The sequence below is a fragment of the Haliotis cracherodii genome, unplaced genomic scaffold, assembly GCF_022045235.1.
Source record: "Haliotis cracherodii isolate W230 unplaced genomic scaffold, xgHalCrac1.p SCAF_16, whole genome shotgun sequence".
Lineage (NCBI taxonomy): Eukaryota > Metazoa > Mollusca > Gastropoda > Lepetellida > Haliotidae > Haliotis > Haliotis cracherodii.
This window is the reverse complement of record NW_027266271.1, coordinates 22,787,951-22,804,588: the sequence shown is the minus strand read 5'-3', so window position 1 is coordinate 22,804,588 and position 16,638 is coordinate 22,787,951. Positions and strand designations below refer to the sequence as shown.

The window sequence follows — 16,638 nt, the reverse complement described above, 5'->3', positions numbered from 1 at the left end:
TCTCTGCTCCGGATTCAACAGTGATGCTGTGTAGTCACAAATTCAGAAGTTTGGTAAAGTTTTACTTTGAGAGTCAATTATGACTGTAACAGTGTCTCCCCACAAACCTGATAATGCTCAAGCATATTATTATACCATGGCCCATGGTGGCATACACAGTCATATACCACACAGGCTAGATGATAGTCACATTATCATACCATGGCCCATGGTGGCATACACAGTCATATACCACACAGGTAAGATGATAGTCACATTATTATACCATGGCCAATGGTGGCATTCACAGTCATATACCACACAGGCTAGATGATAGTCACATTATCATACCATGGCCCATGGTGGCATACACAGTCATATACCACACAGGCTAGATGATAGTCACATTATCATACCATGGCCCATGGTGGCATACACAGTCATATACCACACAGGCTAGATGATAGTCACATTATTATACCATGGCCAATGGTGGCATACACAGTCATATACCACACAGGTAAGATGATAGTCACATTATTATACCATGGCCCATTGTGGTATACACAGTCATATACACACAGGTAAGATGATAGTCACATTATTATACCATGGCCAATGGTGGCATACACAGTCATATACCACACAGGTAAGATGATAGTCACATTATTATACCATGGCCAATGGTGGCATACACAGTCATATACCACACAGGTAAGATGATAGTCACATTATTATACCATGGCCAATGGTGGCATACACAGTCATATACCACACAGGTAAGATGATAGTCACATTATTATACCATGGCCAATGGTGGCATATACAGTCATATACCACACAGGCCAGATAATATTCATGCAAGTCATATTATCCTGGTCCATGGTGGAAAATAGTCATATACCACACAGGCAGATGTAGACAAATGCTTTGTCTCTGAAAATATATAATAATGATAGAAATAAGCAGCTACATTTACATTGAAAAGGAACTCAAGTGAGATGGGAGATTAAGAAACGGAGGACGAAAATCTAGACTTGCTTCATTTACGGCTATAGCATTACAGTAAGTGCTGTTCTGAAGAGAAAATAGTATGGTTCAGGGACTGAGACAGATAGCAAATTATTATTCCTTGGCCCATAATGGTCTGAATGTAGCAGCAGGCAAAATGAAAATGAAAATGCTGTCCTGGCTCATTTGAGGATAAATTCCCGAATCAAACACTTTTGAAGCAATAACTTCCAACAAAATAAAAATAGAGCCACTAGGTTCTGCAGCTCACCAGAAATATGAAGAAATATCATGAACAGATCGGTATTCTGTGAGCACTTTTTATTGACACCATAGCTGGGACCATTCATACAAAATTTCAGCTCAATAGGCCCTGTAGTTTCAGGGGAGATGTCAGTTAATGACAGACTCGCGACTTATGCTTACTTGACTTTTATTTCCAATCTAACAGCTCCTTTTTTGCATAACTTCATCGCGAATATATTGGTCTACAATAAAAATTACAGAAGCTCACCTTATCAGCAGTTTTTCCAGTTTACAGCACATTCTCGACTCGTTCATAGTTCCATTAAAATTAGGAGGCAAGTCTGAAACAGAATATGATTATTATTAGTCTTTCTGCAAGTAGTACCTTCATCAATGCCAACTGATACAGAATTGTACAATGGCTGAGTTGTTTTTTAACACTATCCCTTGTCTGTCTCCCAGACCCCAGAAACATGAGAATATATTGCCTCAGCTCAACCATAAGCCTTTGCACTTTCGTCCAGTTGGTTTCATCTATAGTTGGTTTCATCTATAGTGTTATCAAACGCCAGTGATTAGAGGTATTATAAGCTGACCCCTTCTGAAACATAGTAGACTAACCTGTGTAAGTTATTACAAAGAAAGATAAAAGAGAGTTGAATATATTTATTCTCATATATCCCCGTCTATAAAGCGATCCCCCTGTAAAAGCCTTCAAACTCGATGTTTATTTACATTTCCCGTCTATAAAGCGATCCGGAATGAAGCGCATCACCAGCGCATACATAGTCCCTACATTTGTAATAAAAACAATTTTGTCTTCTCTTCTGCAGACATTTTTGACATTGTCTCCCTTCAGTGAATTCAGGTGATAACAATTAAACTTGGTCAATACAAATTTGAAATCTGAGATGAAATATCACGAGACATGAGGATTTACTGTTTAAATTGTACTTCCTGTTCTGCTAGGCATTGTATTATGTGCAGAGATAAAGATTACCGTGTGTATTTTCTCGTAAACTAAGCCAGTGTACAAGCACATCATAATACCCTAGTCCATGGTGGTATACACAGTCATACTCCCAACAGACCAGTTAACACTCTCAAGCACATCATAATACCCTAGTCCATGGTGGTATGCACAGTCATACTCCCCACAGACCAGTTAACACTCTTAAGCACATCATAATACTCTAGTCCATAGTGGTATGCAGTCATACTCCCTACAGGCCAGTTAACACTCTTAAGCACATCATAATACCCTAGTCCATGGTGGTATGCAGTCATACTCCCCACAGGCCAGTTAACACTTAAGCACATCATAATACCCTAGTCCATGGTGGTTTGCAAAGTCATACTCCCCAGACCAGTTAACACTCTCAAGCACATCATAATACCCTAGTCCATGGTGGTATACACAGTCATACTCCTCACAGACCAGTTAACATTCTCAAGCACATCATAATACCCTAGTCCATGGTGGTATGCACAGTCATACTCCTCATAGACCAGTTAACACTCTTAAGCACATCATAATACTCTATTCCATGGTGGTATGCAGTCATACTCCCCACAGGCCAGTTAACACTCTTAAGCACATCATAATACTCTAGTCCATGGTGGTATGCAAAGTCATACTCCCCAGACCAGTTAACACTCTCAAGCACATCATAATACCCTAGTCCATGATGGTATGCACAGTCATACTCCCCACAGACCAGTTAACACTCTTAAGCACATCATAAAACCCTAGTCCATGGTGGTATGCACAGTCATACTCCCCAGACCAGTTAACACTCTCAAGCACATCATAATACCCTAGTCCATGGTGGTATGCAAAGTCATACTCCTCACAGACCAGTTAACACTCTTAAGCACATCATAATACTCTAGTCCATGGTGGTATGCAAAGTCATACTCCCCACAGGCCAGTTAACACTTAAGCACATCATAATACCCTAGTCCATGGTGGTATGCAAAGTCATACTCCCCAGACCAGTTAACACTCTCAAGCACATCATAATACCCTAGTCCATGATGGTATGCACAGTCATACTCCCCACAGACCAGTTAACAGTCTCAAGCACATCATAATACCCTAGTCCATGATGGTATGCACAGTCATACTCCCCACAGACCAGTTAACACTCTCAAGCACATCATAATACCCTAGTCCATGGTGGTATGCAAAGTCATACTCCCCAGACCAGTTAACACTCTTAAGCACATCATAATACCCTAGTCCATGGTGGTATGCAGTCATACTCCCCACAGACCAGTTAACACTCTCAAGCACATCATAATACCCTAGTCCATGGTGGTTTGCAAAGTCATACTCCCCAGACCAGTTAACACTCTCAAGCACATCATAATACCCTAGTCCATGGTGGTATACACAGTCATACTCCTCACAGACCAGTTAACATTCTCAAGCACATCATAATACCCTAGTCCATGGTGGTATACACGGTCATACTCCCCATACCAGATACCACTCAAGCACATCATCATACCATGGTGGTATGCACAGTCATACTCCCCACAGACCAAATAATACTCAAGCACAATTTCATACCCTGGTCCACAGTGCCATATGGTCATACTTCCCAGAAACCAGACAGTACTCAAGCACATCCTTACTCCATGGCCCATGGTGGTATACAGTGATACTCCCAATAGACCAGACAATGGTTCCATATGGCAACAATACATCATTGTTGGCCTCACTGAGAGTTCCTCTGCTCCACAAACACACAGTGTGATAAATGGAATTGTTGTAACCTTTTCAGCCCAAGATGTGCTGTCTCCCTTGCTACACCTCACATTACAAGAATGTGTTCCAGGTCTCGGCACCTGTACCCATCCTGCACTTGTTCACGACTACCCTGACACCAGCCTCTGCCCGGGCTGTTTGCTTGTACAACCGAGGAAACATGGAGGAAACATGGAGGAAACATGGAGGAAACATCAAACAACATTTCTGCCAACAGCCATCTGTGTGCCTGAGCACCAATACCAAAGGGTATTCGTGATAATGTTCTGATGTCTAAAAGATATGTTACGTCAAAACTGAAAAATCAGTTAAATTTATAAAAAGAATTCTAAATACATACACAGATACAGATAACACTATTATACTGGAAAATGATTAACAAACAAGATGATTTTTTTTTTTTAAATGACTCAAATAGAAGCAATGAGATTATCTGTCTGCTGCATCAGCATCCTCGAACACACAAACAAACTTTTTATTTCATCTCACCAAACAAATGCATGGAAGCTGATGTGATTGCTTTGCCATTTCGTCTGTCTCACATACAAAACTTGCAAATGATACAAACACAAATACAAATCTAGGCCCACCCTTGTACAATTATACACAAGAGAAGCGATAAATTCTATTTGTAATGTGTTCAAAAGGTGCCATTTCGCATGTTCTACCAGAACCTAGCGTCAAATCTAATCACCGAGGTAATGTTCCACATGATGCAGTAAGAACAGAGTAGCTTACTTACACAAAAAGTCAACACTTGATTGTCGGACTATACCTAGTTGTGAGGAATGTAATACAATTAACACATGTCTCATGTGATGCATCAGTGTTTCAGGGCCAAAGGTTTTGTCCTAATTGGAGTCTTCATATGGTCATTATAACATCCACATGTGCATGACATTGAGAAGTGCAAGTCATGTGTGTGATTATGAAGCTCCACGATAACATGTAACAGCGACAAGCAATGATGTAAGCAGGTGTTGCGTTGGACACCATTTTCCAAGATGGCAGTTTATCATGAAATTGCATTATCATTCTGATTTTGACACTGATCAGTTAACAAAATCTGAATCTACTGTATTTGACATTTCTAAAACCATGCTATAAACTGCATTTTGATATACTTATACATTACTAGGAAACATTGGGACAAAGATAGAACTGTATATGCCGCAAATCACATGCCATACACGATACAAGCTTCATATCACAGGACCACAGGCCATACACGATACAAGCTTCATATCACAGGACCACAGGCCATACATGAAACAAGCTTCATATCACAGGACCACAGGCCATACATGATACAAGCTTCATATCACAGGACCACAGCCAATAAATGATACAAGCTTCAGATCACAGGACCACAGGCCATACATGATACAAGCTTCATATCACAGGACCACAGACCATACATGATACAAGCTTCATATCACAGGCCATACATGATACAAGCTTCATATCACAGGACCACAGGCCATACATAATACAAGCTTCATATCACAGGACGACAGGCCATACATGATACAAGCTTCATATCACAGGACCACAGGCCATACATAATACAAGCTTCATATCACAGGACCACAGGCCATACATGGTACAAGCTTCATATCACAGGACCACAGGCCATACATGATACAAGCTTCATATCACAGGACCACAGACCATACATGATACAAGCTTCATATCACAGGACCACAGGCCATACATGATACAAGCTTCATATCACAGGACCACAGGCCATACAAGATACAAGCTTCATATCACAGGACCACAGACCATACATAATACAAGCTTCATATCACAGGACCACAGACCATACATGATACAAGCTTCATATCACAGGACCACAGACCATACATGATACAAGCTTCATATCACAGGACCACAGACCATACATGATACAAGCTTCATATCACAGGACCACAGGCCATACATGATACAAGCTTCATATCACAGGACCACAGACCATACATGATACAAGCTTCATATCACAGGACCACAGACCATACACTATACAAGCTTCATATCACAGGACCACAGACCATACATGATACAAGCTTCATATCACAGGACCACAGACCATACACGATACAAGCTTCATATCACAGGACCACAGACCATACATGATACAAGCTTCATATCACAGGACCACAGGCCATACATGATACAAGCTTCATATCACAGGACCACAGACCATACATGATACAAGCTTCATATCGAAGGACCACAGGCCATACATGATACAAGCTTCATATCACAGGACCACAGGCCATACACGATACAAGCTTCATATCACAGGACCACAGACCATACATGATACAAGCTTCATATCACAGGACCACAGACCATACATGATACAAGCTTCATATCACAGGACCACAGGCCATACATGATACAAGCTTCATATCACAGGACCACAGACCATACATGATACAAGCTTCATATCACAGGACCACAGACCATACATGATACAAGCTTCATATCACAGGACCACAGCCATACATGATGACAACTGTCATTAATTGATTCTATCTTGTAACTCCTGCTGATGTAATAACTGATGACATGTAGGATAAACATTTTGATTTTAAGCTTGACAAGGTGTGAGTGAATTACCAATCTGCAAACTCTCGGAACACTTACTACCAGTTGTTAAATGGATGCTAGTTTCTGTCCGTTGTTTGGATGCTAGTTTCTGTCCGTTGTTTGGATGCTAGTTTCTGTCCGTTGTTTGGATGCTAGTTTCTGTCCGTTGTTTGGATGCTAGTTTCTATCCGAGGTTTGGATGCTAGTTTCTATCCAAGGTTTGGATGCTAGTTTCTATCCGAGGTTTGGATGCTAGTTTCTGTCTGTTGTTTGGTTGCTAGTTTCTGTCAGGTGTTTGAATGCTAGTATCGGTGAGGTGTTTGGGTGCTAGTATCTGTGTGGTGTTTGGATGCTAGTTTCTATCCGAGGTTTGGGTGCTAGTTTCTATCTGAGGTTTGGATGCTAGTTTCTATCCGAGGTTTGGGTGCTAGTTTCTATCTGAGGTTTGGATGCTAGTTTCTATCCGAGGTTTGGATGCTAGTTTCCATCAGGCGTTTGAATTCAAGTTGCTGTCCTTTGTTTGGAAGCTAGTTTCTGTCCTTTGTTTGGATGCTAGTTTCCGTCAGGCATTTGAAATCAAGTTTCTGTCCTTTGGTTGGAGGCTAGTTTCTGTCCGTTGTTTGGATGCTAGTTTCTGTCAGTTGTTTGGATGCTAGTGGTAGACTTATGATATTTGCACAGCCTTGTCTAAATATATATTCAGCTTTCTTTGTAAAATCATGTCTTTACCTCACTGAGTGATCTGCCAAATAAGATAAAGACTGCCCAGGGGAGCCAAATGGTCTAACTAATTTGTTATACTTACTGATCTTGGTCTGAGCAACAAATTATTTTCCATAAGTATATTATGTCAAAGCCAGAGACATCCTGATTATCCAACAAAACATAGTAGATCATGAATAAATATAGTAGATAAACAAGACAATCAAATTCGTGTTTTGATTGGGATTAATCCACTTTAAATACGTACCTTACACGCCTTTTCTACAGCTTCAACTGGCATATGCTTGCTCTACAGCTAATTGTCACCACATGACTTATAACATCCAATCAGCTGGCTTGTACCATGTACATGTTGTAACTACTTTTTAGTATGGCAGAGGAAAACAGAGAATTAATATTTTCAGGTCTGTATTTGTCAAAACCCTAAAAAGCATTAACGTGAAGGTGTGGCTGAATAAGCAAAGCTGGTTAGGCCTGCAAGCTGATTGGGTATCACCCTCAGTCGGGTACAGAATATATGCGATTGTTTCATTAGTTGTGGGGAGACCTGTGTTGAATATATAATACCGGTTATTCAATTTTAGTGCCGTTTTAAAGATAAACATTGAATTATCTTTGTAGGCAATTAGTGCTAATAAACCAGAACAGTATTTGTCTCACCTACCGCTTATCTGCGGGTCATATCATTTTCTTTCGTATTTCAATGGTCAAGTTAATACCTCGGCTTATCTACGGGGTCTGCTTACCTGCGGTCATATACAGTATATATAAATGGGGTATCACTGAATTTCAGCCTTTGAAATTGATAGACAGGACAAAAGCGCAATTAACATTATTTACATGCTGCATTTGATGTTTTAGATACTGTATTTGCATTAAAGATGATACAGTCGATCCAATATACATACCTATGAGACTAGCACTTTAACATCAGTTTTGTTTACTGCATTCTAATTTGTCTACATGGCCTGTGCCCATCTTTTACACAAATGGAAATAAGCTACGCATGGAGACGATGTTGAAAAGGACTTGTCAACTCAACAGCTCATCACTATCATAAAGCAAGGTGGTTGGGTAGCCTAGTGGTTAAAGCGTTCCATCGTCATGCCGAAGACCCAGGTTCGATTTCCGATATGGGTACAATGTGTGAAGCCCATTTCTGGTGTTGATATTGCTGGAATATTGCTAGAAATGGTGTATAACCAAACTCGCTCACTCACTCAACATAAAAGCCTTCTTCAAATAGAAACATAAAGCTTACCTACAGCTATTGGTTGGTTGGTTGGTTTGTTGTTTAATGCCACACTCATCAAATTCCAGCTATATGACAGCGGACTGTAAATAATCGAATCTGGACAAGACAATCCAGTGATTGATATCATGAGCATCGATCAGCCTTAATGGGATTGATGACATGCATCGACCAAGTCAGCGAGCCTGACCACCCGATCCTGTAAGTCGCCTTTTACGAAAAGCAGTCGCATTGAAGTTGGTTGACTTGTTTATTCAAGTCACATATCCTGGCTTGTAGAAGAAAATTATGGCATCCCACAGGCATAAAAAGTTACAATGGATGCAGTCATTACGCACAGTGCCATGGGATGCACAGAGCATGTCTGAATCGACGACCTCATTTCAAATGTAGCATGCACATTAGATTTAAGTGATATATCATTGTTCAGAGTCTCAGCATTTCAAACCGTTAAGTTTTTCTTCAAGGAAAAAACATTTATTATTAGGCAAAGCTTGACCCTGTGACCCCCATGCTTTTCAAGCTTGATCCTAAAAACTATTACTGATTCTGAAAATCTCCATGATTCACACACAGATGAAGGCAAATCCCTGCTCATTCTTCTTGATAACAGACTATATCAGCTCTTAAAGCACAGACAATAACGTTGTTCAGTGGATGGTCGCTATTTTAGTCAGGTGGGGTACAGTTACATGCTGATAAAGTACAGTAAAGTACGGTTATAACGAACTTAAAGGGACTACTTATTTTAGTTCGTTATAACCGTAATTCATTATAAGCATATATACAGCATGACTACAGCAAATAGTCGGGACCAAAAAAGTAATTTCGTTATATCCGTCAGTTCGATATAAGCGTGTTCATTATAACCTTAGTTTACTGTACTGTAAAATATACAGCTGTGCGAAACTTGTACATTCAGCAGGAGAGGCCTTAAACAAAGAACACTTGACACCTCGAGCTGTACAGTTTATATGAAATTATGCACCCTGCTCTGATAGTGGAACTTGTGTAATCTGCGGGGTAAGCTCGTGAAACTTGAGTATTTGCCTGTGCTCTGAGATAGATTAAGAACTTGCCAGTACTTCATCACGTTGTAAAGTAAGTGAGAAAGGTTTTACACCCCTTTAAGAATTATTCCAGCAATATCATGGCAGGGGACACCAGAAATAGGCTTCACACATTGTACCCATGTGCAGGGAATGGAACCCGGATCTTTGGTGTGACGGTCGAATGCTTTAACTGGGTTGTCTGGTCCAGGCTCAAGTATTTACAGACTGCTATCATACAGCTGGAATATTGCTGAGTGCACTACAATGATAACGATGTAGGCACTAGAGAGTGAGTGAGTGAGTGAGTGAGTATGGTTTTACGCCGCTTTTAGCAATATTCCAGCAATATCACGGCGGGGGACACCAGAAATGGGCTTCACATATTGTACCCATGTCGGGAATCGAACCAGGGTCTTCGGCGTGACGAGCGAACACTTTAACCACTAGGCTACCCGACCGCCCCGTAGGCACTAGAGAGCATATGCAGGGATTAACCGTGACCTTTACAGCCCCAAGTCTTTCAGTATAGGTCCATCATTAGACTAACATATAGTCTCTGAAATGAACATATCATACAGAAAATAAAAATCTAATAAAAAGGGAGCCCAGTGATTCTCTTCATTTTCAGATACTGCAGTAATCTAGACTTGCCAAACATTATAGACTTGCATGGGCTGTAGTTGATATAAATGTATCAGGGTCTGTAAGACAGACTAGTCCATCATACACTCAAACACTGTTGTGTTGAACTTTGACGTACCGAATTTACGGTTGTTTCGATGTGAAAGCTAGGTCCCTGCATATTCTTCTTTATTTACTATTATTCAACTTTTGATGTGTCAAATCGATTGGGTTGAAGTTACGTCTGTCTGGAAGTCCTTTCCAGTCTGCCATGTACTTCCAGCACAAATGTACTAAAAGACAATCTCGCTACGACTCATGGATCATCACAGTTCAATTAACGGCATAACAAGCCGGAAAATTCCACTTCATTGGGTGTGTCCTGTTGTCTTGTTAGTTCCACTCAGTCACACCTAACTTCAAAGAAACGTTTAATTGATTTGTCTATCAAGGATTAAAAAGTCATCTATCAACACCACACGCAGAAGTCAAAGGAGGCATGTGAAATTATCTCGAGTTAATGATCAATCATAAAAATAATGTTGGACATGTACTTCATTTTCCCCTTGTTTGTCGGATATGTTTTGTGTTAATCAATCTTTATGCCAATCGGTATTTCAGTAAAATTCCCTCTACTCAATTCATGTTAATATAATTCAGTTTAGTGATAACTAAAGCATTGGCCTCTGGAGACCTGTATCCTCTTGAGGCAAGGGAGATAACTGACTATTACATTTATTCCCCCTCTATGTCCCTCCTATTGACCAATCAGATTCCACCTCTCATATCACTTGCTTTTGCTTCAAATAAAATGGCATTGCCGAGTATAGAAGATCTGATGGATAATCAAGATCTGTATTGTAATCAAGTCGGTCTTACATCGTGAAATGCATCAATTCATTGAATGCACATTGATTAAAAACATGAAAAGATTTGGAAAATATGTTGGTACCCATGCTTGGCAAATCCTTCAATTGACCAAAATCTGCACGGCAGTTTACGAACCATATGTTGATTTCGTAAGACGATTTTGATTGGACTATACATTGACTGGTTAGTCCACCCAAAATATAACAGCCTAGTTCAGCAAGGGTGGAAACTGGACTTTTAGGGTAGTTTACGCCCTTGCCTCAAGAAGATGGGAGACTTGTGCTTCTTGGTAACATGGCCAGTAATCATAGTAATGAGGACAAGGTCCTATACCATGGCTGTGGAATAATGTATTTTATGATTTTTATCATAAAAACGCAAGACTTGTCAGCTCAATTTCATTTTAGAGGAGATAAATGTAAAAGATTTCATTGACTATAGGTGGTGAGGTGAAATGGGGTCGCGTCCAAGATTATTACTCTGTGTATGTCTGCTTGTACTAGTCTGGAGTCCACTGGCGTCTACTCTGGACTGATGCCGATTTACAGTACGCTATGCTAGCCCACTGAGATACCATGCCACAGTTTAACATGAATACCCCACTCAGTCACAGTATACTGACTCCGAGCCGACCAGTCCTTGCTTTAGTCCCTTTATGCCGAGTACCAGACAGGGTAACAACAAGTACCATCTTTTAACATCTTTTGGTGTGACGCGGCCAGGGATTGAACCCCGGACCTTCCGCTCTCTGGGTGGACTCTCTATCCCTTGACCACAGAGGCGGTCTGACTATAAGTAAGTCTAAGGTATTGGCTTTGATAGTCAGCTGAAGCACATTGCATTGAATGCAACGTTGAGAAGACATTGGTAAAATACCTCTGAATTTAAAAAATAAAGAAAATCCAAATCGAGCAAAATAATTATTTTTTTACCAAACTTGCCTGCCAAAGGCACTTAGTTTGGAATGCAAGATAAATCCCTGACTTGGCTGAAGCATTTCTCACAGGGCATGAGAGGGTTGTAGAAAGTGTGTAAGCATTGTTTCTAGCCATGCATCAACCATCACTACCACTGCCATTATGTAAGTGTGTGTAAGTGTGACTTCAAATAGAGAATACAGAGCACCTGGTGGTAACTTCAGTCGCAGGGCATGAGAAGGTTGTAGAATGTTTCGACAGAGGACAAACTAAGACCTTAGTCTGCAGGCTGTTATGTCAGTGCATCTTGATATAAAGCATCCACAGTAATTGGATCAGGGAGGGACTTTAAAGCTTTCAAGAACTCCTCTTCAGGCAAGATGGTCTGTAGTCCTCGTTTGATCCCTGCCTAGTTCTTATCTCCGAGGTAAATCATCATGAAAGCTGGAATCTTACACATACTCCAGACACAGAGCAATAGACTACTTTCAGTCTTCAGGCCAATAAACAGGTGCATGGGTCGTATTGTACCGCATCTCACTGTCAAGAGTTACATCACTTCGGATAGCCAACAGGATCCTGTGGTTGGGGAGTCTACCGGTAATCCATTTTGCCCAGAGTTTATGGTAATCGGAACCATATAAGCTACATTTATGGATTTCAACAAAAGTGGTCAATGTCTAAAAGTTACTGTTACTTCAAGTGAAAGAGGTGGAAGGCCACAGAACAAAAAAATTGTCTGTTTCCACAACCACGTCTGCATTCCAGGGTAGAATTGGTCCCCAGCAACCTATGCTTGTTGTCAGAAGCAACTTCATAGATCAGATGGTCAGTCTAAGTGATAAAGTTCATTGCTTGTCATAATTGCTTGCTTGCTCATAATATTAATCATGGGTTTGTCTGGTCTAGGTTATTTACGATAAAATATCTGGAATGTTAATGAGTGCAGCCTTAAACAATATACAAACCTGTTTTTTATAAGGTTAGTATGTCCCAGATATCAGGGGAGATGAGGTGAAATGGGGTTTAACGTCGCGTCCAAGATTATTGCACTTATATAGCGACGTGCATGTAGCATGTATGTGTATGTGTTTGTGTGGCTGCTTGTACTAGTCCGGACTGATGCCGATTTATAGTGCTAGCTCACTGACATACCATGCCGCAGTTTAACATGAATATCCCACTCAGACACAGTATACTGACTCCGAGCCAACCAGTCCTTGTTTTAGCCCCTTAATGCCGAGTGCCAGACAGGGTAACAACAAGTACCATCTTTTAACGTCTTTTGGTATGACGCGGCTGGGAATCGAACCCCGGACCTCCCGCTCCCCGGGCAGACACTCTACCACTAGACCACGGAGGCGGTCCCCAGAGATCAGGGGATGGTCACCAAAAAATATGACAGTCTCAAGGGGAGGGTCCTAAAAAATTAAGCACCTGTTCAGGGAGGGTCATCCAAAACAATGACAAGCATGAGGGGAGGGTCATTATTTTCAGTACATTAGTGCATCAAAACCTCTTCCCCCCCCCTCTCTGTAATAGATGACCAGTCCCTAAGAACATTTCATAAGCAGCCATTTCATTAAGAAAAAGTGAAACTATGGTAACAGACTAACTAGATTAAATATGATTACCGGAGAGTATCGACACCAAACAAAAGAGGTATAATATCAATATGAATCAATATAAGGCTAAATGGAATTAGAGACTGACTAATTGAAGGATTGCAAAGTAAATGGAACAAGGGCAAAAGTAAGCGTGGCTCACTAATACCCCCGACCCGCCTAGTGTGTCAGCAGTTTCAAATTAAATAATGGACAGGGTTAGGTTATGAAAAATTCATAAAAAATGGAAAATTAATAAAAACAATTTTTTTCTTTTGACTGCACCCTTCCATATGACACAGATCATATGTACTAATTTTGAGATGAATCCACTGAATAGTTTAAGAAAAATCGCGGGGACAAAGTTTTCGGACGGACGGACGGAACTTTGGTATAACTATATTGGTTGTTATGTGGTATAAACATGATAAATATGTGACTAAACAGGAATAAGAAGAAAACTTAGCATTGAAAGATAGTTGCTGCATTTTTAAATGACCATTCATTTGAATATTCCGTAGCCATCTGCAAGCAGACGAGTTTTAGTACATATGCTTCTCTGATATGGTGGAAGTTGGCTCTCCTTGTCTGGGGCATGTTGTGAGGGCCCACGAGAGGGTACTTCTACAGCAGCACATCATAGCCACAAGATGGATGAAGTTCCTGTCTCCTCAGGATGAGGATGGAGAGACTTTGGATAAGAGCACTTCACATGGCACGAAGTTGTTCCATTTCTTACCCACTAACAATGTAGAGCTGCTATAAACTGGAGACTTTTTCCTGCAGGATATTTTGAAACGGGAAGTTAGACCTTGATCGTGGAGTGCAAATATATTATTTCGTCCAAGCAACTGAAATGTAGATGTGAAGTGATTGTTTGTTTTGAGGGTTTTATTGCCGACTAGATACAGAACACGGTGTGTGATGATGATGATTGAAGTCGGGACAAACAGAGTTGACACTGAATAATGACCAACAAACACCATCAAGAACAGAACAAGAAGTGAAAAAGGACAAAAACCTAGGTCTTCCTGTTTGTTTGGACAACTTGTAAAGAAAACTCCATTAAACATAATGAGAAATATTGCACCTAAACAAAACCTAATCATCAAGTTTCCTGTACATCGCACAATGTGTTTAGAAATTATTATGTTCATATTACATGTATTGAAAACATATATTCATGAATTAGACATAGAAAATATGGAAAATTGCTAATATGAAAATTATGGTGAGAAAGCCCTTTCCATAGCCATTAGAAATCTCTGCTATAACCTGACTTGATTGTACGATTCTGACTGTATCATGAGCATGATGAGCATGTCTTTATGAATCTCTACCAAATAGTGATGATACCAGGTGAGTGAGCATACCCTGACCCGTCGGTGATACACATCACAAATACATGCAAAGGCAAGTCAATTAGTCAGCTGAAAAAAACATGGGAAAATATGGTACAAGTCAAAATAGGGCATTGCATCGGCCAGGAAGTTGTGTTCCACTCTATGTAAACATGACACTACAATGTCTACAAGGATATTAGAACCAGATATGAAAGTGTATCCTAACTAAAGACAAATCATTTTATGGAATTGTTCTGACCAACTGAATCACAGCCTCACTCCAAATTCTAAACTACCAATCCCTTCAGATAAGGACATTAGCTTTTGGTTTGTCAAACTATTACACAATTTATATATACAAATTTTCAACTACAATGCAGTTAAGCTTATTCAGCATCTTACATGAGCAATGAAGTATAACCTCCGGCAAGAAAGTGTTATCCCAAGTATAACATTTGTTACAATTGAAAGAAAGGCCCCCTGAATGCAATATTAGTGGAGAGTGAGTGAGTACGGTTTTACGCCACTTTTAGCAATATTCCAGCAATATCACGGCGGGGGACACCAGAAATGGGCTTCACACATTGTACCCATGTCGGGAATCGAACCCGGGTCTTCGGCGTGACGAGCGAACGCTTTAACCACTAGGCTACCCGACCGCCCCGAATGCAATATTAGACAAATGTTAGAAAGTATTAGATATTATTGATAAATGAATAATGAACTCAAAATACAAACCTTACTTAAAGGCATTGTGTATTCATTTATTTCAATTTCTCTATTGTTTATCAAATGGCTGTCCATATATAGCCTATAACTGAATCTATTTACTTAGGGGACATAAAACAATATTATCTATATACAATAGTCTACGTATGACTCAGTGTTCACCATCTGGTTCAGGAAAACTCCACATCGTCCACACACCAAAGGCAACTTAAAAACGCATTCACCTGACCGAAATCTGGATCGAATTGTCACAGCCTTTGCCTGTTCTCCCCCCATGGAAAGTGAATGTTTTTCCCATTTAGCGCATGGCCGAGATTTCATCTGACATTCTTGCCTGTGTGGGCAACTCCCGCGGAATTCAGCAGCATTATTAGATCTAGATTATCTCCACAGTTCAACTCATTTCATCATACATCTATTCACAAACATCATGTCTGATGCTTATTGAAACATATCATGCATACCACATAAACAAATCAGTAAAAATTCTGCAAGATCTTCTACAAAAAGTCTTACAGAACTATCTTACAATCCTATGTGAATTATCAAAGAAATCTGATTTACGATTCAGACTGAAACACATTCCTCTATCTTTGTACTTTATAAACCTCCAAGGAACTGCACATTCTCATTTTCACTTCATTTACTGCATCTGTTATCTAATGCCAGACGACCATTGATTTTTAATGTGTTACGGATAAGAGAAAATCGTCCATATGTCATAATGGCACACATACCCCCATCTGTTGTCAGCAGGATTTATCCCTCCGTCTTTTATGGGCCATGATTATTTTCATAGAGAGTTATATTTATTTTCCCAGAACAGCAAATGTTCCCTTATCAGAGCTGGTATTTCTCTTCCATATGGCCACTATCTGCCAATTCCATGTAAGAACACACCGACTCTGATAAGCTGAGAATAG

At 40.2% G+C, this 16,638-nt stretch overlaps 1 protein-coding gene across 1 annotated transcript in view; it reads right to left on the bottom strand.

Moving 5' to 3' along the window:
• Positions 1-16,638, bottom strand: part of LOC139463940 (beta-1,3-galactosyltransferase 1-like) — a 91,539-nt gene that overhangs the window by 48,813 nt on the left and 26,088 nt on the right. The window contains exon 2 of the mRNA XM_071245399.1: positions 1,505-1,577. Coding sequence (XP_071101500.1) covers positions 1,505-1,551 — 47 coding nt within the window. The 5' untranslated portion in view covers positions 1,552-1,577. The remainder of the gene's footprint in view (positions 1-1,504; positions 1,578-16,638) is intronic.